Raw genomic sequence first — 22,755 nt, forward strand, 5'->3', positions numbered from 1 at the left:
TGACGTAGCAATCGCGTTCCTCGTGTTCGCCTTCAATTTATAGAAAAAAAAAAATTTTTTTACAATGATATTGCATGCTAATATAGTTAACATTGAAAAGTTGTAATACGAACCACTGCTGCACACTTCAATATATGATTCATCATCCGAGTCTGAGTTAATAATAATTTCTTTAAAGTCGGGTCTTGAGCTAGTGTCGATATCATCTGCGTAATAAAATAAATCTTGAGTTAATTTACTCAACCCAACAAATTAGATTTTCTCTGCAGGCGGCCGTATTCGGGTTTTTAACTACAGAACATAATCCCATCGGTACATGGATCCCTTACGCGCGAGCAGCTCCTCCTAGTGAAATAATGTTATAATACTAGGAGGAGGCAGAAGAGGGCATTCATTACACTGGAGGATGACTCACCCACCAGTGAAACTTACACTTACCACTTGGGGCGTAAGTTAGCTAAAGGAATAGTAGTTTTGCTTTAACGCGACAAAGGCATGGTTTTGACAGCACATGTTTGTTCCAGCCGTTTCAATAGTATCGATAGTGTTCTTAATAAAAGACTTGAAAAACAAAAATATTATTTATTATACTTAATATATTATAAACTGTGTGTAGTTGCGTCGTATACGATTCATTTACCGACCGATTGTTCTTGGCATCTAAAAACCCTCGTATGGCCTTGCCAGAAATCGAAAATTTTTAAAGTATCGGCATCACACCGGAGAAAAAAATGTTTGCATCGCTAGAAAAAACCTCGGCGCTCGCTATACCTCAGCTCTTATATACTATTCCGCGCTGAAAACATTTCCTCCCCCGGTGTAATGGCACTCGATCGCTGTTGACGCATAAATAACTATTACACATCAACAATTTTGATAAATTTTTAAATACCAATTAGTATATGATGACAAAGTTTCTAATTGTATATTTTATTTTATAATATAAAGTTCTTACCAATAGTGCACACATCCACTAAATTTGAATCTTCAAAAGAAGTAAGTTCCTCTTTGACAATGGTAATTTCCTCGACGTCTGTTGAATAGTTTTCTACAATAAACACAAGTGAAATAAAAATTAGTACTATTCCATAAAAAATAGTCACAATCAAGCCATTACAAATCAACGATATCCATAAAAACTACAACAGACTACAAAGCATAACTAAGCCGAGTCTAATATTTAAACATTGAGAAGGATCGAAAGAAAAAAATACTTTGTGATTTTCTAACAGTTTTTTATTTTGAAAACAGAAACAGTTTAGGCTGAATCCTTCATTGTAGAAGCGCAAAATCCTGTAAGTCTTATTATTATGGGATTTATTAAGTCAAGGCGATAGAATAGGAAATGAAATGTGCATGAACAATATTGTAAATAGTCAAGATTATTATTCCTAGTTCAAATACAGACTAATTTCTTATAATCTAGTAGTCCGCTTTGCTTAATACAATGGCCAATTAAAAGACAAGGAGCATACTGCATCGTCACACAGCCGGGTCTTCCTTAGAACTGACGCTGAGGAACGCTTTTTATTTTTGAGGGATGAATCCCCACTCTTGACATCCGCTCTTTTCTAAAAAAAGAAATGAAAAGAAAAAAACATTCGCTCGCTTTCTCACACTCACCACTATTATCACATCATTTTTCCCGCATGATGCGTGATTTCTTCATAACGATTTTCAAAACAAATATTATTGTGTATAACGATTTATGCAATCCAAATCAGATAATACACATGCACGAATCACTGTACCATACCCGACAACATTGGACGCGACGGCGGTTCGAAAGTGACTGAGATACTGAGACGAGAAGCGTGTGTGGCGATAAGGCATTGCTTGGTTAACAGATCTCACGAGATAGAAATCTTGAGAATGCATTCCATTTTTAAACACGTGCAACGTTCACTATTTACACTGCGCCTCGTTAGGAAAATTATTTTGAAAAATCGAAGGCTTTGTCGAATGGACGCGTTGATTTTGAGTTAATCTGGAAGTGAAGATTTCAATGCCCGAACGTCATGTTTCTTAGACGGAAGCGCGTGACTGGTTTACTTAAAAAGATCGCCAGATGACGAGCCTGTGTCCCTACTTTCTTCTGTCTTTATGACCCTCGGGGCGGTGCTGCGTTGGCTCTTGGACCACGTGGTTTCGTGCTGTTTCTTCTCTGAAAAGAATTTTCGAACACTTTCCCAGATTCAAAAGTGTTCTACGGACATTCCGGTGCATCTACTGAATTTTGTTTCCAATTTCAATGGAAAGATCATTTTCAAATGCGTTTAAAATATACAATGTAGGAATAAATAAATTTTTGTCTTTTAAAAAGAAAATACAACACATTTACTTATGCTGAAAATATTTTCGGATATGTGATAGCCAAGGCACTTATCTAGTAATATCGACGGAATGAGGCCTTGAACTATCTCTACTATTGTAGTCTGTAAAGTAAAAAAGTAAATATTTTATCAGTTAAATTAAAAGGTTTAATTTTATATTATTTATATTATTTACATTATTTATAGTATTTATATATTTATATTATTTATATTATTTATATTATTTATTTAATTTTTATTATTTATATTTTTTTTTAGAGAGAGAGTCAAGAATTATTATCATTTAATACAAATAATTTATTTTCAAACAGCAATTTCATAGTAATTTTAGCAATAATACATCGAATATTCAATCAGTAATAAAATATTCTGTGCCGTATGCTCTTGTATCTTCTCTCGATTTTCTATAAGTGAAAATTAATTATTTTTAATAATCAAAAATTTTCAAGTGAGAAGTGAAATACAGGACAATATAATATAATACGATATAATTAAAAAATAATGCATCGTAAATAACGATTAAAAATCTTAATCTTGAATAGAAATCATAAATACATTCTACAATGTATTTTAAAATTTATTTTATAAATCGCATTTATTTAAATTTGTTACAGATTTTCAAACATCAATCTATCATCTATATAATTTTGCATGTTTTAATTGTTTTACAAAACATAATATTTTTATGCATATTAGTAACATATACTAATATGTTACTAATATGCATAAAAATATCAAAGTATACTTTTTATTACTCACGTCATTTATACATTAGCGCATTTGTGTTTCTTCATAGACATACGATTTATGTGTACTGCCGTAATATTTACACATATGAATTGTGTTATGTTCAACTTTAACGTGAATATTCATTCGCGAATGATTGCGAGTTTCAAGCAGGCAACATTTACGGACTACATGTGTCGAATAAGACAGTATGCGCCTTTACGAAATAAAGTAAATGTAAGAAAATAGAAACCTAAATACCTCTGCATCGACTTCTTGTAGCAGGGTCCAGGGCACTTCCCCTTTTTTTTCCCCTTTTGTTATTTACTCAGATGCTTCTTTCCATGCTCAGACGGTTATTTCTTAGCACTAAATCATACTATGTAAACTATATATTTTTTAATTGTAATCGCTTTCCTAATGTATTTTCTAATGTAAACTATGTATTTTCTGACATACGTTCTTATTGCTAATAAAGGGTATAGATACGGAGAATCATCACAGAGCGACGATTCAGTCTAGAACGAACGTCGTTCCGTGCGGATACCTCTCAGGAGCTCTGTCTTACACTTTATAAAGACACTTGTTATCTAACTTATTTGCTTTATTTCGACGCCCGGATTCTAACAATTACCCTTTCGCATATTCTTAACTCGACCATCGCTACCATTACACGGAAAATATTGTGTACATCTAGTTTAATAGATGACATTTTCGCATGATTGTTTACTTAAGTGTAGCACCATCCGCAAATGTTTCCTGACAATTACGACCTGCTTTAGATACATAAAATCTTTCTATGTGCTTTCATAGATGTGATATTTACCTTATTCAATGTCATCGAAATTACATTTTCTAGTAACAAGTGCATTTTCACGATAATTGTTGACATTTTCAACAACTGTAAAAGTTTGTAATTTATCGATTTTGCTATTAACAATCTCCTCATATTATTGTATTGAACTATTAGCATTTGCAATGCATTCTAAAATAATCTTTGACTAATCATTTTTATTGATTTCGCCGAGCGATTTATCAATGTTATTAGTTTTGCTATGATTAATTGAGTATGTATCATCCTGAAGATCTGCAAATTGATGCTTGTAATTTAATACATTTCAATTTTTGTGCAAGAAAGTGATTAAAGTCTCACGTGGACGTTTGCACCTGAGTGAAACGAGGGTAAAGGATCCACGTGAGGCTGAAATCACTTTCTCGCACACGTGTGTAACTTTATTTTTCCATGCGACGTATGAGGAACGAGATTTGAAGCACGCAAGCTTTCCCGAGCATCGGTGTAAATTGAGTTATCGTGCAAGAAGTACCGAAAAAGCATATGCACTCAAATCGCACTTTTAACATTTAAAGCTGTAATCTTTTACTTACAAATGGCATTAAAGGTACTTTATTGGAGAATCATCACTCACGGGACGTACTTTTTCAGTTGCTCTCTTTGCAAAACCGTTTCTCTGAAACACAATGCAGAAAATGCTACATAATTGCATTTTACTATCGGTCGTAACTCTTCGAGTAGAGGAATCAAGAACTACCGTATTTAAAAATATAGATATGACGTTACACTAGGGCAGCAAAAATTATTGACTAATCTATTATTTTAAAAGTACCGAACTGGCTACATGTTTCAGTGGCAGTTACAATGTGATACCTTTGCAACAAAAGTTGAAAGGCTTTCTCTACTTCGTTAATATGTAAGAAAATTAATAATCGAGCACGCGACACAATATATGGATAAAAAGATCGACAGAATTCCGTCACTATCGTACCAATCACTGTTGACACCAATGAATCTTTACCTGTCACATTTTCAAGAGTGTTGGAAACACTTGTTACAAGAATAATAATTAAATAAATAAAAACACAGTCAAAACTAACAAGTTATTGAACTTGACAATTAAACAATGAACTCCATAAGTAATACAACTTTTTACATAAACGAGCCGTGCACACATTTTTCACAATTGTTATTATTATCACACAAAAAATAAATATACGAAACCATAACTTTCAGTTATGATTTTGTTTTCTTCTTTGCATTTCCTAAAAACTATTTATTATCGTTCAAGATTAAAGTACAAATAATCAATGTTTACATTATCTTCTTATGGATGTTTTTTTTAACACACATTGGAAACTGAAAGATGAGCTCGCTTTTCATATATAAGTGTCTCTGGAGTTACACATTTCGCATTTTTCAATTAGAAGTCTTTTGTTTATAGCTTGTACAACGTACACATGGAACCCGCACAAGTCCGCGTGCATGAAAAAGCTTTCAGTGGAACCAAGATACCGTCGATTTCAAACTCCCACATTTCACATCTTTATTTCACATACATATTCATCTAATGCAATCTTCGTTATTTTGATTACCCTAACCATTGGATTATCGAAATATGCTGTTAATTATTCCTCTTTCTCATCGTATAAAAAATTTCAGGATGAACTTTAACCACAAAATTTTGATGCGAATTTTCACATAAGTTTTTCCCATTCCATTGTAAACTATAAATATTCATTTGATTTAGGGTATCTTCTTGAACTGCAACCCTATTCGATCTTGAAAAGGAAAACTGTAAGTCACTACGCGGTAATGAGTATAAAATTACAATTTGCCCTTACGACAAACACACACTGACGAAATAAGAAACGCATATGTCCTGGCATTGCAAAAGACGAAAATACACTGCTGAGTGCTGGTACTGGATACTGGACTGCCTGTGATTGCTAGATACAGGCAAGTCTATATGTAGCAGTAGTAGTAACGTAACTAAGCTAAGCACGTTCGGTATTTATTTGTGTATCAACGCACGAAGAAAAACGAAAAGCAACTGAGGTTAACGGCGCAAACAGCGTCTCACAAATAATAACAAACTTGACCGCGAAATAACTTAAGCTGATTACGAGATATACATGCAATTTGTTGATGTGTTGCCGGGTCTGGTTTAATCAATTTGACTGTTTTTTATTTGTATATTAAATCACATAATGGAAACTCACATGAAATAGAGTTTATTATACGTAACTTTCCAATCAAATATCTTTTTTCCAAATTGATTCTTTGAAACAGGTCAAATGAATTTTCTATCGAAAACTTGACTTACAATTAAAAATGATATTTATAAAATGATATTACCAACTTCATGTTCCCTTTCATCTAAATACTCACTTATAGAAGTAGAACTGCCTATCGCAGTTGCAGTATCGATGGAGGCATTGTGCAGTTAACTCGCTCCTTGCGATATCGACGGTGAAATTCCAAGTGGAGAGGGATCTATTTGAATTCGAAGAAAAGGGGCTTGCAATATAGAAAGTCATGGTATATTAAATGGGATTTTTATGTTCGAATAAAATAGAATATCAAGAAATTCAATTTTATCCGAGTTTTTAAATTACTTTTTTTAAATTTAATCTTTTTCTGCGTGTCAATGCTGATACAGGATCAAAGTCATCATAAATCCAAAAATGATACAAAAAATTTGAAAGGATCTTTATTCCGCGTAACGTCCAGCGTCGATAATAAGCTCTTCGAAGAATAGGCAGCTTATAGCATGCAGTAATAGAAAGGATGAATGTCGCTTGCATTCAATTCGAAAAAAAATTGATCATTTAATTTACGTAATCCGCGGAATATGATAAGAAAAAAAAAGTCAGGTAAAGAATAATATGATGACGCAACTTTGTTACATAAAAAATGTTATTAAAAATCATTCAATATAATATAATATCAATACAACTTGCACTTTTAGCAAAATATCATAAATTGCCGTAAGTATATTCTATATATTATATTTAAAAACTAACCACCATAAAACCAATTAGTAAATTATATTAAATTTCCAACGTTTTTACCATTTACATTCTTTAAAATATAATATTCTTAGAGAGAGTATTTCGTATTTCACCGAGGATACGTGTAAAAAAACAAGTGCCTTTTCACGCTTATGATTGATAACTATTCTCTTTTCTCAGATTCACCGTTTCATTAAATGAAGCGAGATTTTTGTGTCGAATGTCTCTTGCTAAATTAAAGTTGATCAAGAAAATTATTCTACGAACATCTTGACATAATTATTTAATCTATTGAAGTTTCATATTTCATTGATATAGTTGCATACGTTACAATCACATATGAAGCATATAGATCAACTTTATCTTAATAAAGATATAAAAAACGCATGAAAATAAATGATTTTTGAGCTTTGTAATCATCACTCTACTCAAATAAAATCGTTGGATACCAACCAAGTTTCACAATCAATGTTCATAGAAATTGCTTTTTATCTTTTTTTTTCTTTGTCTTTTTGTAAATTAATAATTATTTGACCGTTGTGTTCCAATCAATACTCGTAAAAAAGAAAACGATTTCAATATTCAAATCAACGCCGTGCTTATCGTACGTTACAACTAAGCATAAGCAAGTTCAGGATGACGAGTCTGTAAATGAGCCTGAATCCTGACCTTGTAAGTAGTCTTATAATCGCAATACTCACACTGGAAGTCAGCTTTTGAGCCACAAGCATTCTCGTGGCTCTTCAACGACTTGTAATTCTTATATTTTTTACCGCATTGCCGACATTGATATCTCGATTTATGTTCAATCCTAACGTGCTCTTTCATTTTCGTGATGAAATTACAAGTAAAAGTGCAAAGTTGACATCTGAGCATAGTCTCGGTCCGACATTGAGTGGACATGTGCATCCTAAGGGAAACATTGTCGTTGAACTTGAGTCCACAACCAGCGCACTCCTTAGCTGTATGTTTCCTCTGTATATGAGCCAAGAGATTGCCTTTCTGCTTGGCACGATACTCGCAGTGCGGGCAGCCGAATTGAGGCTGGTTATTGCACTCGTAGCGTAAATGGTTGTGCACTGCGCTCGAGTTCGAGTATTGACGCTTGCAATTCGCACAGCGATAGGATAATGGCTTCACACAGTAGTAGCAGTTGTTGCGCTTGCTGTGCACTCGAGCGGCGTCGAGTACCGAGTCGCAGCCACGACAGTAAATCTGGATTTTGTCTGCAACGATAAAGTCACGCATATATTTTAGTTTTACGTACTCTCCAATTTTCTCGTAAAAACGTAGATGTTCGCGTTTACCATTAATAATTTCTTTGGGCTGGACATCGATCTTGTGCTCGTAAATATCGTGAGAATCTTCTATCGAACAATAACTCATCAAAGTGTCGTCCAGTTCCTGTTCGGTGAGATCTGACATAGGATGCTCAGTTTGAATGTGAAATTTCAAGTTGTTCCTATGATGACTCTTAAACGTGCGACAATAACATTGAAAGACTTTGCGTGGATTGCATTGATCTATTTCGTTTATGTCTGCGCATACTTCGCCACATTTCGGACAGAGTGTCAGTTTGGTGATTGAACGATCGTCGATTTGGGCAGCGATTTCGCTCTCCTTGATATCGTATTTGTCGCCCTCGCTCACCAACACCTGAATTTTGTTGTTCCCGGAATAACGTTTGAGGGTAACGCAACACTTACTCTTCACGTGATTGTTGATGGCGTAGAAAGTTTTGTAGCGTTTATTGCACTTTAGACACTTGTATTTCAAGGAAGCCACTCTTGGTTCGGGACTCGGACTGCCTTTCCTTCGGCGTTTGCGTTTTGGTTTTCCTGAAAAAACATTCATATCGTGGGTCAATCGATGGCTTTCTTTTGATATATCAAATATCGAATCTTGACAGTTTCTACCTGGCGTCGGAGGAGTGAATGCCTCTCCGTAGTTGGGAGAATCGGTGTCTCTCGTTGACGTGTGACCACGGTCGTGATCGTAGCTGAAGACCGAACTATTACAACTCATGCCTTCAGAATCTGTGAATAAACATTCGAGTCAATTAACAATTTGACCGAGCAATGTCAAGAGTATTTTCTACAAATATCACGTACCGCTACCTCGCACTTCTAGCGCCACTTCATTGTTCAAAATGTTGACCAACTCATCACACAAGTCATGTCTTTTTTCGATAGATCCACTGCCTAGGCAAACGAAAAACGTAAGAGCAATGTCTAGTGAATTTTTCTGGGATTATTATTATTTTGTTTTAGCTTACTCAAGAATTTATCGTGAGTGATAATTTCTTCCTCGACGATCCCAATTTCAGTTAGATCGGGATTAGAAGTGGTGTTATCTGTAATGCAAACCCGTACATTTATCGTAGTAAGTTTATTTGTCGTACAGTAAACAACGGCAAACAACGCAAACGCTAGCTAAATTACACAAGCACAGCCAGACAGAAATGATTCAACGCGATGTAAATTTTTAAAAAGCTAACCTGTGCTATCCTTTCTTACGCGATGAAAAAAGGAGGCCACGGCAGCGTCGCGAAGAACAAAAAGAACATCAATGTAACTCAAAGGTTCTCATTCTTCATTCCGCCCTCGAAATGCATAATGAGCCGGAAACTCGCGCGCACGCGACTCCTTTATTTTATCACAGCCATCCCATCGGAAGTGCCGTCGCGACACGAAATAAGAAACTTTTTCATGGCCTGCAGCAACGTTATTCGCAGAGAAAAAATTTTACACTGAGCTTCACGCGAACGAGGCGCTCAGTCTTTTGCCGAAAATAATGAAAACGATCGGCGTCGATTTTCCAAGCGGCTTGATCGACAGTTTTTCTCCGGGAATCGATAGTCAAGATTGCGTTCGTCTATTTATTTACTGACGTTTTTCGCTGGCGACAAGGCTAACGATTTATTTCAACAGTCGCGCGCAGATAATGTCAGGCTTTAGCGCGTGGCGTGGAGATTTATACGATCGTCTAGCTGGATCAAATCCATGTTTAATGAAGATTTTATATCTTTTGAGGCAATATAACATGCAAAATGTTCAAAAACGATCAAACAGCCGACTCGAAAAGAAAGTGACACCACATAGAGAACAAGTATAAGAGAAGTCCCGATTGAAAGGTAAAAAAAGTTTTCGTATGCGTGTATATGGGAATCGATCGGACGTCTTCGTCAAACGTCTCGATAAAACGCGAAATCAAAGGCATAAAACAGAGGTCTATAGACTTCAGAGGGAGCGCGATGATTGTCGCACGTGCTGTGCGAACTTGAATCGGGAATAAACTTTTTGCACCTTTAAGCCATGAATAATGCATTTTTTTTTTCACGTGTGCTTTTCTTATCTGACAAAGGAATAAAGAGACTAGCGAGCATTGATGGGATCTTTTTTACTTATCTCGCGGCAAAGAGAATATTTAATGCTACGGAATTACATCCAACTTGCTGGCTATACCATGAATGAGTATATTACAATGTGTACAATGGAATTAATCTATTCGTAAACAGTGTAAATATCATGCGTACAGTACCACTTTTAATTAACAAATTTCATCGAACAGATTAATATTTTTGTATCGGAGCTTTTATCGCAAGTTTGATTGTTTACTCCAGTGCAGCTATACAACAGTGTGAACAATATAACCTAGTTTTCTTGCGCGACATATTAGCTGCGTACATACACATGAAAAGCAAAAACAACGAACTTTAAAAGCACACAACAATCCACAATAAGTAAAACAATCATTACCAAAAAACCAACACTACTATCTCACCAAGACATAACATTACTATTTTTAATAAAAAAATACAATAGCTTTCTTCGACAATACCTAAAAAAATCAATGAGTAGCCACATATATGTATATATATATATATATATATATATATATATATATATATATATATATATAGTGTGTGTGTGCGTGTGCGTGTGCGTGTGTATCGTAGATTCACAAACTATAACTTTTGGAACGTAACGAGTGGAGCGCTCGATCCAGCGTCGCAACGAACGTTTTGTTTTGATCCAATATCGTCCACGATTATGCACGTGTCTGTATTTAAAAAATCTTATCGCGAATTTCCTTACCACAACATAACCTCATACGTGCGCACAGAGTTTTTCCCCACTGTTTTATTTAGTCTCCCTGTACGCGCAGGCGTTATAACGTATACGAGACTACGACTACTTACATGCAAACATAATTGCAACAACACAATATACACTACTACTCGTTTCTCTCACACGAACAACATAGTTATTAGCGAGGAGACGTATTTGTGTGCACAGCAAGTGCGTCAGGCGCAGGCGAGCGAGCGAGAACAAGACGGAGAAAAACACAGCACACAAACATTCGGGTTCTTTTTTATTTGCCCCTTCTCCGACGGCAACAATGCCAGCTCTGTCTTTGTTTCTCCCTCTCTCTCTCCCACTCTCTCTCTCTCTCTCTCTCTCTCTCTCTCTCTCTCTTTCTCTCGCTGGGAATATACATGACACGACGACTAGCGCCACTGACGGCTGGGAGATCAGCTGTTTCGAGAGGAGCGCGCTTCGCGATGCACGAAGAACGAGCTGTTGTTTGGCTTTTTCTACTCGGGGTCCCTCCCCTCCCCCCTTTCACCACCTAAGGTATTTATGCTGGCCGAGATATTTCGAAGAAAAATCTTGCGTTGCGGGCTTCCATCCCAGAATGGAATTAAACTATGAACTCTTTGTTTTTTTTTAAGACTTACTACTTTTAATGTTTAAGCATATCGTCGTATCGCATAGGAATAATATTGCGCCAAGACTCAAAAGACAATTAGACAAATAGTCTTGCGCCTGGCCAACGAATGTGTGTATTCGCGAGTAAACTTGCGCGGAGGGGTGCATTATCGAGGATGAAACCGTGCGCGCCCAGTGCACTCGGCTCGCGGTGGCATTTGTTATCGCGCGAGATCTTCCGATCGCTGAAAATGTTCAGGGGCAAAGTCGTCCGCGCGACCTGCCGTGCACTTCGCCGGGGCACCGGCGTCCAACGGTGCGCATTGGAAAGTGAAAAGCTTGCGTGCTGTTTTTGATTGGGCAGCGCGGGCGGCATGGTGGAGCGTGTACTCGACGATAGCCCCGCTGACGCTGCAGCGCTTCCGCGACCTGGGCTTCGAGTTCTCCCGCAAGGTGTTCGGCCTGAAGGAGAAGCTGCCACTGTGGAAGAGGTGCAGTGGCAACGTCAACTCGGAGTTCGGCATGGCGCTCAGCTACGTGTACGTGAAGAAGCACTTCGACGAGGAATCTCGTGAGAAGGTATGCCGAATACAAAAAAAAATGGAACAAAAAGAAAAAGAAACCGGTTCCTAGTCGTTATTTATGGCGGTGCATGCGTGCGGGATCAGAGCCGCGTCTGCTTCTGTTCTTCTGGATCGCGACTGCGCCCGCATTGGTTTCCGATGGACGACACCGCGGACTAAAATGCAATTTGAATGAAAGAACGTACGAGCGAGCTTCGCGGTGCCCTCGCTCGACGCAAAAACGAGAGCCGAAATAAACGCGCATTATGAAATCGACAGGCATTGAAAATGCTGATGGACGTGCGCGCGGCTTTCGACAGCATGGTGTCGGAACTGGATTGGATGGACGTGAAGACGCGGACCAAGGCACACATTAAGCTGCACGCCATGCGGCCGTTCGTCGGCTTCCCCGAGTGGATCGCCGAGCGCGACCAGCTCGACAAGTTCTACAGCAACGTGAGTGTCGACGCGAGAAAAAAAAAGCGGCTGCCCCCTCGCAGTCTGCGCTGCCCCATTAAGCTCGGGCCGCCGAGGGATGGCGCAGTCGCTATTAAATTACAGCCTATCTAGATGATACTTTACCTTCGCGAAGTCATGCTCTCGCTTGCTTTTCATCAGGCCAGCGTGCTGGAAGGTCGCCTGTTCGAGACGTACATCAGGCTGACGGACAGGGACGTGAAGAAGCAGCTGAACAGCCTGCGCGAAAAGCCAGACAAGAACCGGTGGATCAGCAGCGGCACCACTGTCAATGCCTTCTACAATACCATTCTCAACTCCGTCAGTGAGTAGATCCAGTTTGCTCCTTCGTACATCGGGGAAAAAGAGACGTGCCGCTCGATGCACAATTCTTTGAAACAACAATGACATTCCTAATCAAACTCAATTTCCAAACTTGGAAGCTGCGGCGGTGCGCGAACAAAGTTAGCGCGATGTATTCGCCGAAACTCGACTATTTATTAGCAACTCAGAGTAGTCGCGGGCGTGTCTATATCCGGCAGGAGCCGCTGTCGGGTGGACCCGCGCGCCGCGATTTCACTTTGAGCCGGTGTTCCGCCGAGGATTACATTGTTAACGGGGGCGGCTTGATTCATCGCCGGCGGTTCAATTAGTCGTGGACTCGCGACTTGGCTTTGCGGACGGGCGCGACGGGTCCGTAGTCAGGAGCGCTCGGCCCGAACATCTGCCGACTGTCCGCTCTGTTTGTTTTCAGCGTTCCCCGCCGGCATCCTGCACCCTCCGTTCTACGGCAACGGCCTCGAGTGAGTACAACGATGCGAAAAATCGCGCGCGTGGAATATCGAAGGCGCGGCCTTGTCCATTATTAACCGGCGCATCGTGGACCAGCACCTGCAGGGTCGAAATCTCGGCACTGATCGAGGAGTTCGGCCGGATAGACGTATCCGCGCCGAGCCGCTCGGCCTAATGGAAATTCTTCAATTATTCCCGCAGATCCATAAACTACGGGGCGATAGGCGCGATAATGGGCCACGAGCTAACGCACGGCTTCGACGACCAAGGTGAGTAGTCGCGCGCATCGGCTGGCTGCGTTTTCTCCTCTCGCCCTCCCCGCGGCTTTCTTGCCTCCTCGTTGAACGACGCTCGTTGCTCGGCTGAAAAAGCAGGAAACAGCGGTGCGTCCTCGCAATCAAGTCGATTACCCGCGGCAGTTACCGAAGGTAAGTATCCTCGCGAGTAAACCTGCCTCTCGTCGAGTGCAAGTTCTCGAGGGTGGTTCGAGACCCTAATGCAGAGCGAGCTGGTTATAACGAGGAGTTTAAAGCGGAACGAACGGCTCGCGGAGGGACCGAGAGCGAGAGAGAGAGAGGAGGTACGATATCATTGTGCTTGGTCGTTGCAGGGAGGCGGTACGACGAGAATGGTAATCTGCGGCAATGGTGGAGCGACCAGACGCTGCGCCACTATCAGGACAAAGTCGAGTGCATTATCAAGCAGTACAGCGGCTACCATCTGCCCGAGCTCGGCAACAATTTCACCGTGAGTTCTGCCAGGCCTCCGCGTCAGACGCAAAAGCTGCCGAAGCTCGAACGAGCAAATTACGCGCGCCAGCCTAACGGCGCCTCTTACGGCTCGTCGATGCTGGCACGACCTACCCGTTTTTCTCTCGGTCGCAGCGAGCAGCGCGACGCGTCGTTGTTCCTCCCGTGGCTTCCTTTGGCTGTTCGCTGCAGCGCCTCTTTCCTCCTCTCGTGCTCCTGCCACGTTAGGCTACCGCAAGCTCTGTCCGCGCGGCGGAGCGGAGTGCGAATCTTGGTTTTTAGAACGGCGACGCTTTTTTCTCTTCTCACTCGCGATAATATTGACGAACTCGAGAGATATTGCGGACGCGGTGCTCAAACGCATCAGCGTAAGGAGCACAAGAAGAAACGGAGAAGATCAAGACTTTTATCTAGCGTTCGTTCACGATTATTCTTTCGAGCTCACTTACGCGTGAATTGAAGGTAAGGTATAGGATTGGCTTATACATAATGAGGTGACAATCATGTCGGTATTATCATCGCCGCGCGCAATTTCTGCTAAACAATAGGTTTTATTACCCCATAACCAACGTAAGTACGTACATAAATGCTACTTCATCACAGATCATGAACCTTCCGAACTCGCATATTGTCACGTACAATTTCGTGCGATTTTCCACGCCGTTGAGTGGACAGAGAGAAGCATTCGCGTGCAATTCGAGCTGGAAAGCCGTCCGCGTCCGAATGGCGTAATTGAAAGTGACTTTCGGAGAGTCGATCCTCATCGCACGGCTGTACTTACAATCTCGATTTCCGCAGTCGCCTAATCTTCTCCATTGGCGCAGGTGAACGGCATCAACACCCAGGGTGAAAACATCGCGGACAACGGGGGTATACGAGAGGCTTACCGAGCGTATCAGAAGCTCAAATCAAGGAGCCCCAATCAGCAGCTCTCCCTGCCCGGCCTCGTCGACTACACTCAGGACCAACTGTTCTTCCTCGGATTCGCTCAGGTACTGCGGCTCTTTCCTTCGCTCTCGCCGACGCGGATTACCCCGTTACTCCAAGACGAGCCCTTTTCAAGCTTGCTTGGAACTTGCGCGCGACGCACCGCTTGAAAAATTTATCAAAACCAGAGCGCGCGCACCAAAGTTTCATTTTTGCGAAAAAAAAAAAACAGCCCGCGAATTCAACATTATATTCCGCGGTTCTGCTCGCGCGCTCGTTTCTATCGTCTCTTATTTCTTCATTAGAACAGGAACGACTATCCCCCCCTCTCTCTCTCTCTCTCTTTAGGTGAACGCACTTTAATATTGTTGCAATTTTAATTGTACCTCGCGTTCGCGAAAAAAAGAAAGAACGCGAGTTTTACTGTACGCGCGAGGAAACTTTGCTCCGGGGTACAATTACTTTTTCATGCCTTAATTCCCGTGCGCCCGTCGAGGAAAAAAATTTTTTAATTATCTCGTGGGAGCAAGGGGGGGGGGGTGGAATTAAGAGGACGACGACGATGCCTCGATGCATATAAACATAATAGCGCGAATGGAGGAAAACGATGACTATAATTTTAATCGCCACGGCAATCTTGTTTCGGTCGTTACGCGATCTTTCTGCATTTCCTTCTCGAGAGCGAAGCGAATCGCTCGCAAAAGTCTCTGTGAACGTCTGCCTTTACGTGGCACTTTAACGTTCTTCGGCTTCGGGCGAAGCTTCCGAACGGCCAATTTCCGCGCGCAAGCCGCAACTCTCGAAAATCAATAATCGCTAACCAGGAGGATCGATTTCCCCCACTTTTGCAGGTATGGTGCGGTAACCAGACGTCGGGCGCTTTAAAGTCACAACTGGTTGAGGGTGTGCACGCTCCCAACCACTTCAGGGTGATCGGCACTTTATCCAACAATGCTGAATTCGCTGCTGCCTGGAAATGTCCCACGGGAACTCCCATGAATCCCGAGCACAAGTGTATTCTCTGGTGATGCGTGCGAATGATAGAATTGCCTTTATGAAAGCTTACCTTACTTTTCTTTGATGCGAGATAGCATACTCGTAGCCGACAGCCGTATCTTTGATTTTATTTCTTAACTATATAATTCTTAACGATAGTTATGTATGCAATGCAGCTCGTTGCAATGCGCCGGAGCGAAACAATGAATGGATCGACGCGCGCGAGTGCTGGCGTTAATTTTTAAGATCTCAATTTGTTTTCTGCGAAATAGACTGCCAATGAATTTGTAGATAAGATACTCAAAAATTGTGTTGCGAATTACAGGGCAAAAGTCGTAATAAACCATTAATTTAAGTGGTCAACACATTTTTCCTAGATTTTGCAGAATTACAAATCGAGCCTCGGAACTTAGACTTCATACTACTGTTTTACCCCATTTACTGCGCACTAGCATCTAATGAAAAAAAACTTACGGATTATGCAAGTCATTAGTTTAAATATTAGTTGAACTATTGAAATTTCGTGGTCTTGTTTGTTTGACGCAAGTAGAAAGATGAGTACATGTACTTATTTATACATCAATGTTACTTTGAATTTGTAATAGTACATTACCTAACTAGCACGGGAAAATAGATTCTTGTCTCATTCGAAAAGGCAGACGAGAATCTTGTTGCCGAACATGTTAGCTACGATACTTTTCAAAACAACATGTGGAAAGCGACAATTTCCTTTCCGCGCGGCATGTTGAGAAGATATGTTTTTAAAATATAGTTTTGAAGCCAAATAATAAATCTCTTTCGCGTTTGATTTTCGATCAAGATATCGAAGAAGTAAATACGAATTAATCGAAGAAGTGATTAGAATTTGTAAATATTAATAGTTACGATGAAAAACCGGTGAATTGTCAAAGATTAGCTTACGTAGATGTTAGAACTTGACCATGATAACTGAAATGCTCACAAGATGAATATCATTTTATCCGACAATGTTAAATGACAATCTACAGTATTAAGTAAAGACATTTTTCACTTTTTGAATTACAATGATTTAAAGATTTTTGTATGTTTTTAACTCTTTTTTACTGCGCATATATAGGCAAAAGTTAATAAATTGAAAACTTTAACAATGTATTTTTAAATGATAAAATAAAATTATTAAAAAAATAAAATCTGTATCTAATTATTCATATGTATATTTTAATGTAATTTTCTTCATGACAAAAACATGAAACTGCACAATTTGTCTCCTTTCATATTGTAAAAAAATGAGAATACGGTCACAGAAAAACTCCGTCTTACACATCCTAGGTAACATCGACCGATACCGATACATACCCGCCACCATATGTGACGTTTAGTACGGTGGTATCAAAAAGGATACGAGTAAGAATTGTGATTGGAATGTAACCGCCTACGTGCCTATGTCTGCTTAGACAAAAATGTTGTCGCAACGCTTCAAATTCGTGCTTTCTGGTACTTTTTTGATACGTTCCAGGTACGATCCGAAACAAAAAATGAAAAAAATGTTGGTAGGTTTCTAGACACTTACGATACGATTATTAGATAAGTAGCGGATATGTATCGATTAAAGTTTGAAAAAAAACAAGTCAAAAGTAATTTGTAAGTATTATATAATATATGATTAAATAGTAAATGAATAAAAATCGAAGCAATGTAAGAGCAATAATTTTAGACAAATATTTTAGTAAAAATCAAGGCAAGTTTTTATTTACAGTTCTTTCATAACATGTTTTATTACTTAAATAAAAATTAACCCTTTAAGATGAGGTAACGACTGACCTAGATAACATCAAACTAATTATACAATTTATAATATTTTTTCTGTAATTAGTAACTGTTTATTAAAAATTATTTAAAAAACAGAAATATTTTGGAAAATGAACTGTACAAATCGATTTTACAAAGAAATTATAATGGAAAGCTCTTTTGCATTTTTGGTAAACTCTATTATACTACTGTAAAGTCGATCTAAACAATTTAAATCTAATTTTAAAGCTGTGATTATTTGTAACGCTTTTATACTAGCAAAATAGAATCTGATAAAAGATGCCTGAGATTCTTGTTTTTTTTTCGTAGAACTGATTCGTTTCATTAGTTTTTCAAAATAACAAAATTTTTCATTCCAATCGTTTATAACGATTTTAAATTTAAAAATATTCTGACGAACAAAAGCCAGAGGCTTACAAAATAATTTTTTCGGTAGAATCAATTAGTGCAGTTTGTTTATCGTTACGCGATCAAATTTAAATAATTTTTTATAAACAGTTGTAAATGACAAAAGACAAAATTACGTATGATTATTTTATTATACTATGAATGGCATAGTTAGTTCGATTCTATCAATTGAGCAATAATAGGTTATAAGCTAAATAATTTAAAAATACATTTTCAGTCATTTTTTAGATTTAAGTCGTTTTAACTTTTTTGAATTACGTTTAATAGTGTTTTTTATATTGTTTTTAATCTCTTTTTCTATTTCAATAGTAACTGTTTGTTTCTTTCTCAATTTTTGTGATAACTTTTCAGAAACTCTTTCCTCTACTACTATTTCATCTTTTTTAATTTTATTAGCTTGAGATGTGGCCAATGTTAAACAAGATATTCTAGCACTACAATTAACTTTATTGAGAAAAGTCAATTCACCATTGTTGATAGACCAAAGTTTGATTTCTCCTGAACTAGAAGCAGACACTAACAAATTATCTCTTACAGCCAGACACTTTACTCTTGCCTCATGTGCTTGAATCTCAGCATTTGTAGATTTACTTTCTAAGCTGTATGTAACAATTTTTCCATCAGCCAGGCCAATAGCAATGCTTTTATTATTCAAATAGTCAGCACATATAACTTTACTATTAAAATTGATCTCTGCTTCAATGCCTGCAGTTTCAATAAAGTAAATATCAATTTTATTATTGGCACCAAGCAGATAAGTATGACCATCCGGACTCCATGTTAGAACACTGATTTGCTTTGCATCCATCTTCCACCTAGGAACTAAATTTGTTGCATAGGCTTGTCTACCCTTAACAAGATTCCATGTTCTCAATACTCCATCGTGTCCAGTAGTCATAGCTAACTTTCCTGTTGGGTGCACAGCTAACATATCAACTGACAATCCCTTGTGAGGTTTCAGCCAGTGCTTTTCAATTTGCCAGTTACCACACCGTACAATTCCCACAGTTCCATCACTGCTTGCCGTGATAATATGCGAGCCATCAGGTGTGAAACTAATACTGTTTACAGTATCTTCAAACAAATTAATATAAGAATCATTAATGAATTAAAAAGGTATAAATTTAATAAGTAATACAATCCAAACTTGATAAATTGCTTACCATTGTGATGAACTAATTTGCCATTTTCTGTCCTGTTGCGTATGTCGTACAAACAAACTGTATCATCAGCAGCTGCAGAAGCCAAATAATGTTTATTGCTGGCCACACTACGAATGCTCGCAAGGTGGCTGTGTGTTGCAAAACTTTGCTCTATTTTGTACTTCTGTAATGAATAAAACTCGTCAAATTAATGTTCATATTTCATCAATAATTTATTCCAATCCATTACATTCTCGATAGGGAATGATACGCATCGATTATTTAAATTCTTTTTCTTTATTATTTTATTATTTTAAGATTTTATTCCAATTCTTAGTCTGTCTAAGGCGGAAGGTTTATTGATTATTTTATTAACTTAATGTAAGTATAACCTCAAATTAAGATGAAAAGGCATAGCACTTACTTTTTCGGCATCGTCGACGGTATAACCAAGCAAAAATTGTTCGTAAGTCCCAACTACAATTTCTAAGTTAAGTACCATGTTGTCGAATTATTTTTACACAGAAAAAGGCAAAAATTTATTCACAGCGTTCAAATCATAACAAGTAGCGCATCAAGCATGCTGTGTTACGTCCACGAGTCCACGAGTCACGACTACGACAAGCGACGCTGGCATAGAATGACGGACGGACATGGAACTAGAAATTATTGGTCTCTTCCACTTCCACTCCTCATTTCTGATGAAAGTTTGTCGAAATTTTTGAAAAGCACCGATCTGCGTTTCTAATATTCGCGAATTGTCTTTGGAACATTGAGCACTGAGCTTCTTTTTCTTTGAAATATTATTTATATGTTAATATATTGCGAATTTATATATATGCGTATATCCTGATAAACCACAATCGCAAAAATACTTGCCGATGTCGATAAAAATAATAATTGATATATTTGCTCTTGTCAGGTCAGAGATTTGGGAAAATAATTGTGGATAGCTATTTGCTAGGTGACGAGCAACGAATCACTAAGCTTATAAAAGCAAACCAAAGAGGAAATAAAGCCATACAACAAACAAAAATAAAAAGGATCAAGTGTGATTTGAACTGCAGTCTGCTATAAATCGAATCTTATCTACGCCCCAAATTGTTGGATAAACGAACGTCAATGTTCCTCACCTGCAATGAAAAGAAAGAACCTTCCTTGTTTTAAGTTTTAAAAATCTACAAACCATTGTTATTTATATATATAAAAGTTATATATTCATATGTATCGTATTGTCATAAATGATCTTTACAATAGTTTCAATTTCTACTTAGCAAAAATAAGCAAACAAATAAAACTAAGTGTTCTATTGATAAACTCTATTTTAAAAAGTCCTTAAAATAACGAATTTAAGTAAGTTTAATGGTAAGGTTCAGTATGTGTAGCAGATGAACAACCCAGAACTAAAATACTTATGATAGGGGGTGCAACGCCCTTATCAATCAAGAGAAAATAATATCAGTGCATGCAAAAGCATCTTCCAATTGACGTATACAATTCACGGTACTGCAATATATAGTTTAAGCTGTTTTCTCATCAATGAATAATCAAAGCTTGGTTAGGTAGCCGCGTATACTAATAACGGTAACTAATAAATAATTGGAATTCATGCGGGAAATGTAGCGTTAATTTGACTGTCAAAAAAGTAGAAGTTATACAATTAAAATTGAAGCGATTTGTCGACCATGCTATCTCGAATTGAAATTTGCGACGGCAGGGTCGTCACTGATATTTGGAACGGAATAAAGCTTCGAAGGCTTTCCAATCGAGTGTCTGTTATCAGTGAAGCACGGCGTAGAGGAAAGAGTACTCAGCTGCTTTACAAGCTGCACTCGCTCACTTGCTGGAGTCGCTCGGTAGAATCGAGCAGTGCCACACACCACACGCAGCGAATTCAATTCGAGAATGGAAGGAATAAAAGTAGTCGAAGTCGACGTCCAAGACGTGAGGTTTCCGACGTCTTTGAAATCCGACGGCAGCGATGCTATGGTAATTATGACTCTGCTTTTGCACTCTTTGCCATAGCCCTGACGTCGTCTCCTTTTTTTCCTGCGCAAAACTCAGCACACTGATCCTGATTACTCGTGTGCGTACGTGACTATTAAAACCAATAAAAGCATCGAAGGATACGGGATGACGTTTACTCTGGGTCGCGGAACGGAAATCGGTATGAGCAGAAAAATCATTTATTATTTTCAATACATTCTAATTTCACTTATTCCTCTTTAACTAAAAAAAAATAAAGTGGTACTGGCATGTAAAACAATGTCACGGTTAGTATTGGGAGTAAACGTCCAGGATATATACAAAGACTTTGCAAGCTTCTGGCGGAAACTGACGAGCGAATCTCAGTTGCGATGGGTATGCAATTGGCTCTTGACAACATTTCACGCGCTTATATAATTGTTGATCATTTCGCTGGTATAAACAGATCGGTCCCGAAAGAGGAGTAACTCACTTAGCAACAGCTGCGATCGTCAATGCTCTGTGGGACCTGTGGGCGCGTATCGAGAAAAAACCACTGTGGAAGTTGCTCGTCGACATGACCCCCGAACAATTGGTATCAACCATTGATTTCCGATACATGTGAGAGCAAACATTTATTATTACTAACTCGTATTTTTATTTTGACAAGAGCGTAAATAAATGAGTATTTGAAAAAATTATTGGCATGAAACAGACGTGCCTTGCACTTTATCAGAGATAACGAATTCCAAATCTCAACAGCACTGACGTAATCAGCAAAGAAGAAGCGATCAATCTACTAGAATCTCAACACCAAACGAAAAAAACTCGCGAATCTACCCTTTTAAAAACCGGCCTCCCAGCTTATACCACTCAAGTAGGTTGGCTAGGCTACAGTGACGAGCAAGTCCGTAGTCTCTGCACCAAATACTTGAGCCTCGGATTCACGGCTTTTAAAGCCAAAGTCGGGCAAAATCTGAAAGACGACATTCGTCGATGCAAACTTATCCGCGAGGCGATTGGTTACGACAAGAAATTTATGGTGGACGCTAACCAGATCTGGGAAGTCGAAGAGGCGATAGATTGGATGAAAAAACTCGCGGAATTCAAGCCAATGTGGATCGAAGAACCTACCTCACCGGATGATGTCTTGGGACATGCCAAAATCGCACGCAAATTGAAGCCATTGGGTATCGGCGTGGCGACTGGTGAGATGTGCGCAAACAGGGTGATATTTAAACAAATGTTACAAGCGAAGGCGCTCGATTACTGTCAAATCGACTCGGCGAGGATTGGTGGTGTCAACGAGATACTGGCAGTTTACCTGATGGCTAAAAAACTCAGCGGTATGATTTTCAAAAATAGTCAAGTTATCATCAAATTTCGTTTTT

General features: G+C 38.8%; 4 protein-coding genes and 1 long non-coding RNA gene across 8 annotated transcripts in view; 2 read left to right on the plus strand and 3 right to left on the minus strand.

Annotated features, from left to right (window-relative positions):
* Window positions 1-17,177, plus strand: part of LOC131673373 (neprilysin-4-like) — a 102,696-nt gene extending 85,519 nt beyond the window's left edge. Inside the window, exons 11-18 of the mRNA XM_058951303.1 lie at window positions 11,943-12,157; window positions 12,421-12,597; window positions 12,760-12,922; window positions 13,352-13,400; window positions 13,591-13,658; window positions 14,000-14,136; window positions 14,963-15,130; window positions 15,917-17,177. Of these exons, the coding sequence (XP_058807286.1) occupies window positions 11,943-12,157; window positions 12,421-12,597; window positions 12,760-12,922; window positions 13,352-13,400; window positions 13,591-13,658; window positions 14,000-14,136; window positions 14,963-15,130; window positions 15,917-16,093 (1,154 nt within the window). The 3' untranslated portion in view covers window positions 16,094-17,177. The remainder of the gene's footprint in view (window positions 1-11,942; window positions 12,158-12,420; window positions 12,598-12,759; window positions 12,923-13,351; window positions 13,401-13,590; window positions 13,659-13,999; window positions 14,137-14,962; window positions 15,131-15,916) is intronic.
* On the minus strand, window positions 167-5,822 carry LOC131673381 (uncharacterized). The gene is made up of 4 exons (XR_009302703.1): window positions 4,874-5,822; window positions 4,446-4,528; window positions 956-1,048; window positions 167-206 (listed from the first exon to the last, which is right to left on the minus strand). It is a non-coding gene; the product is annotated as an uncharacterized LOC131673381 (long non-coding RNA).
* LOC131673374 (zinc finger protein 1 homolog) lies at window positions 6,763-11,407 on the minus strand. 3 transcript variants are annotated; one of them, XM_058951305.1, is made up of 6 exons: window positions 11,068-11,407; window positions 9,142-9,219; window positions 8,978-9,067; window positions 8,783-8,902; window positions 8,174-8,704; window positions 6,763-8,092 (listed from the first exon to the last, which is right to left on the minus strand). In XM_058951305.1, exons 1-6 carry the CDS (start codon window positions 11,075-11,077, stop codon window positions 7,482-7,484), a joined length of 1,440 nt encoding a protein of 479 aa, XP_058807288.1. In that variant the 5' UTR covers window positions 11,078-11,407; the 3' UTR covers window positions 6,763-7,481. The 3 variants fall into 3 exon arrangements, with proteins under 3 accessions (XP_058807288.1, XP_058807289.1, XP_058807287.1); XM_058951306.1 differs by having other exon boundaries at window positions 11,126-11,324; XM_058951304.1 differs by lacking the exon at window positions 11,068-11,407 and adding an exon at window positions 10,964-11,058.
* Window positions 17,178-17,804: 627 nt separating the features above from the next.
* LOC131673377 (p21-activated protein kinase-interacting protein 1-like) lies at window positions 17,805-20,134 on the minus strand. The gene is made up of 3 exons (XM_058951310.1): window positions 19,824-20,134; window positions 19,421-19,583; window positions 17,805-19,331 (listed from the first exon to the last, which is right to left on the minus strand). The coding sequence occupies exons 1-3, from the start codon at window positions 19,899-19,901 to the stop codon at window positions 18,475-18,477; spliced, it is 1,098 nt and encodes a 365-aa protein (XP_058807293.1). The 5' UTR covers window positions 19,902-20,134; the 3' UTR covers window positions 17,805-18,474.
* A 1,118-nt stretch (window positions 20,135-21,252) lies between these two features.
* LOC131673375 (mitochondrial enolase superfamily member 1-like) overlaps window positions 21,253-22,755 on the plus strand; it is a 1,990-nt gene continuing 487 nt past the window's right edge. The window contains exons 1-5 of one of the 2 annotated variants that reach the window (XM_058951308.1): window positions 21,253-21,343; window positions 21,425-21,566; window positions 21,645-21,760; window positions 21,831-21,985; window positions 22,127-22,710. In XM_058951308.1, coding sequence (XP_058807291.1) covers window positions 21,533-21,566; window positions 21,645-21,760; window positions 21,831-21,985; window positions 22,127-22,710 — 889 coding nt within the window. In that variant the 5' untranslated portion in view covers window positions 21,253-21,343; window positions 21,425-21,532. Of the gene's footprint in view, window positions 21,389-21,424; window positions 21,567-21,644; window positions 21,761-21,830; window positions 21,986-22,126; window positions 22,711-22,755 lie in introns of both variants that reach the window. The other variant, XM_058951307.1, reaches the window with a different exon arrangement.

The sequence above is a fragment of the Phymastichus coffea genome, unplaced genomic scaffold (assembly GCF_024137745.1).
Source record: "Phymastichus coffea isolate CEN01 unplaced genomic scaffold, Cenicafe_Pcof_1.1 PCOF00174, whole genome shotgun sequence".
Lineage (NCBI taxonomy): Eukaryota > Metazoa > Arthropoda > Insecta > Hymenoptera > Eulophidae > Phymastichus > Phymastichus coffea.

Bases quoted from the DNA above. Each gene is read 5' to 3' on its own strand.
- LOC131673374 (XM_058951304.1), bottom strand. The intron at 9,068-9,141 runs GTAAGCTAAAAC...TCGTTTGCCTAG, and splicing joins CACTCACGATAAATTCTTGA to GCAGTGGATCTATCGAAAAA. The intron at 8,093-8,173 runs GTAAACGCGAAC...TTATCGTTGCAG, and splicing joins GCCCAAAGAAATTATTAATG to ACAAAATCCAGATTTACTGT.
- LOC131673377 (XM_058951310.1), bottom strand. From the start codon at position 19,901: ATGGTACTTAACTTAGAAATTGTAGTTGGGACTTACGAACAATTTTTG. The intron at 19,584-19,823 runs GTAAGTGCTATG...TATTCATTACAG, and splicing joins CCGTCGACGATGCCGAAAAA to AAGTACAAAATAGAGCAAAG. The intron at 19,332-19,420 runs GTAAGCAATTTA...ATTTGTTTGAAG, and splicing joins CAAATTAGTTCATCACAATG to ATACTGTAAACAGTATTAGT.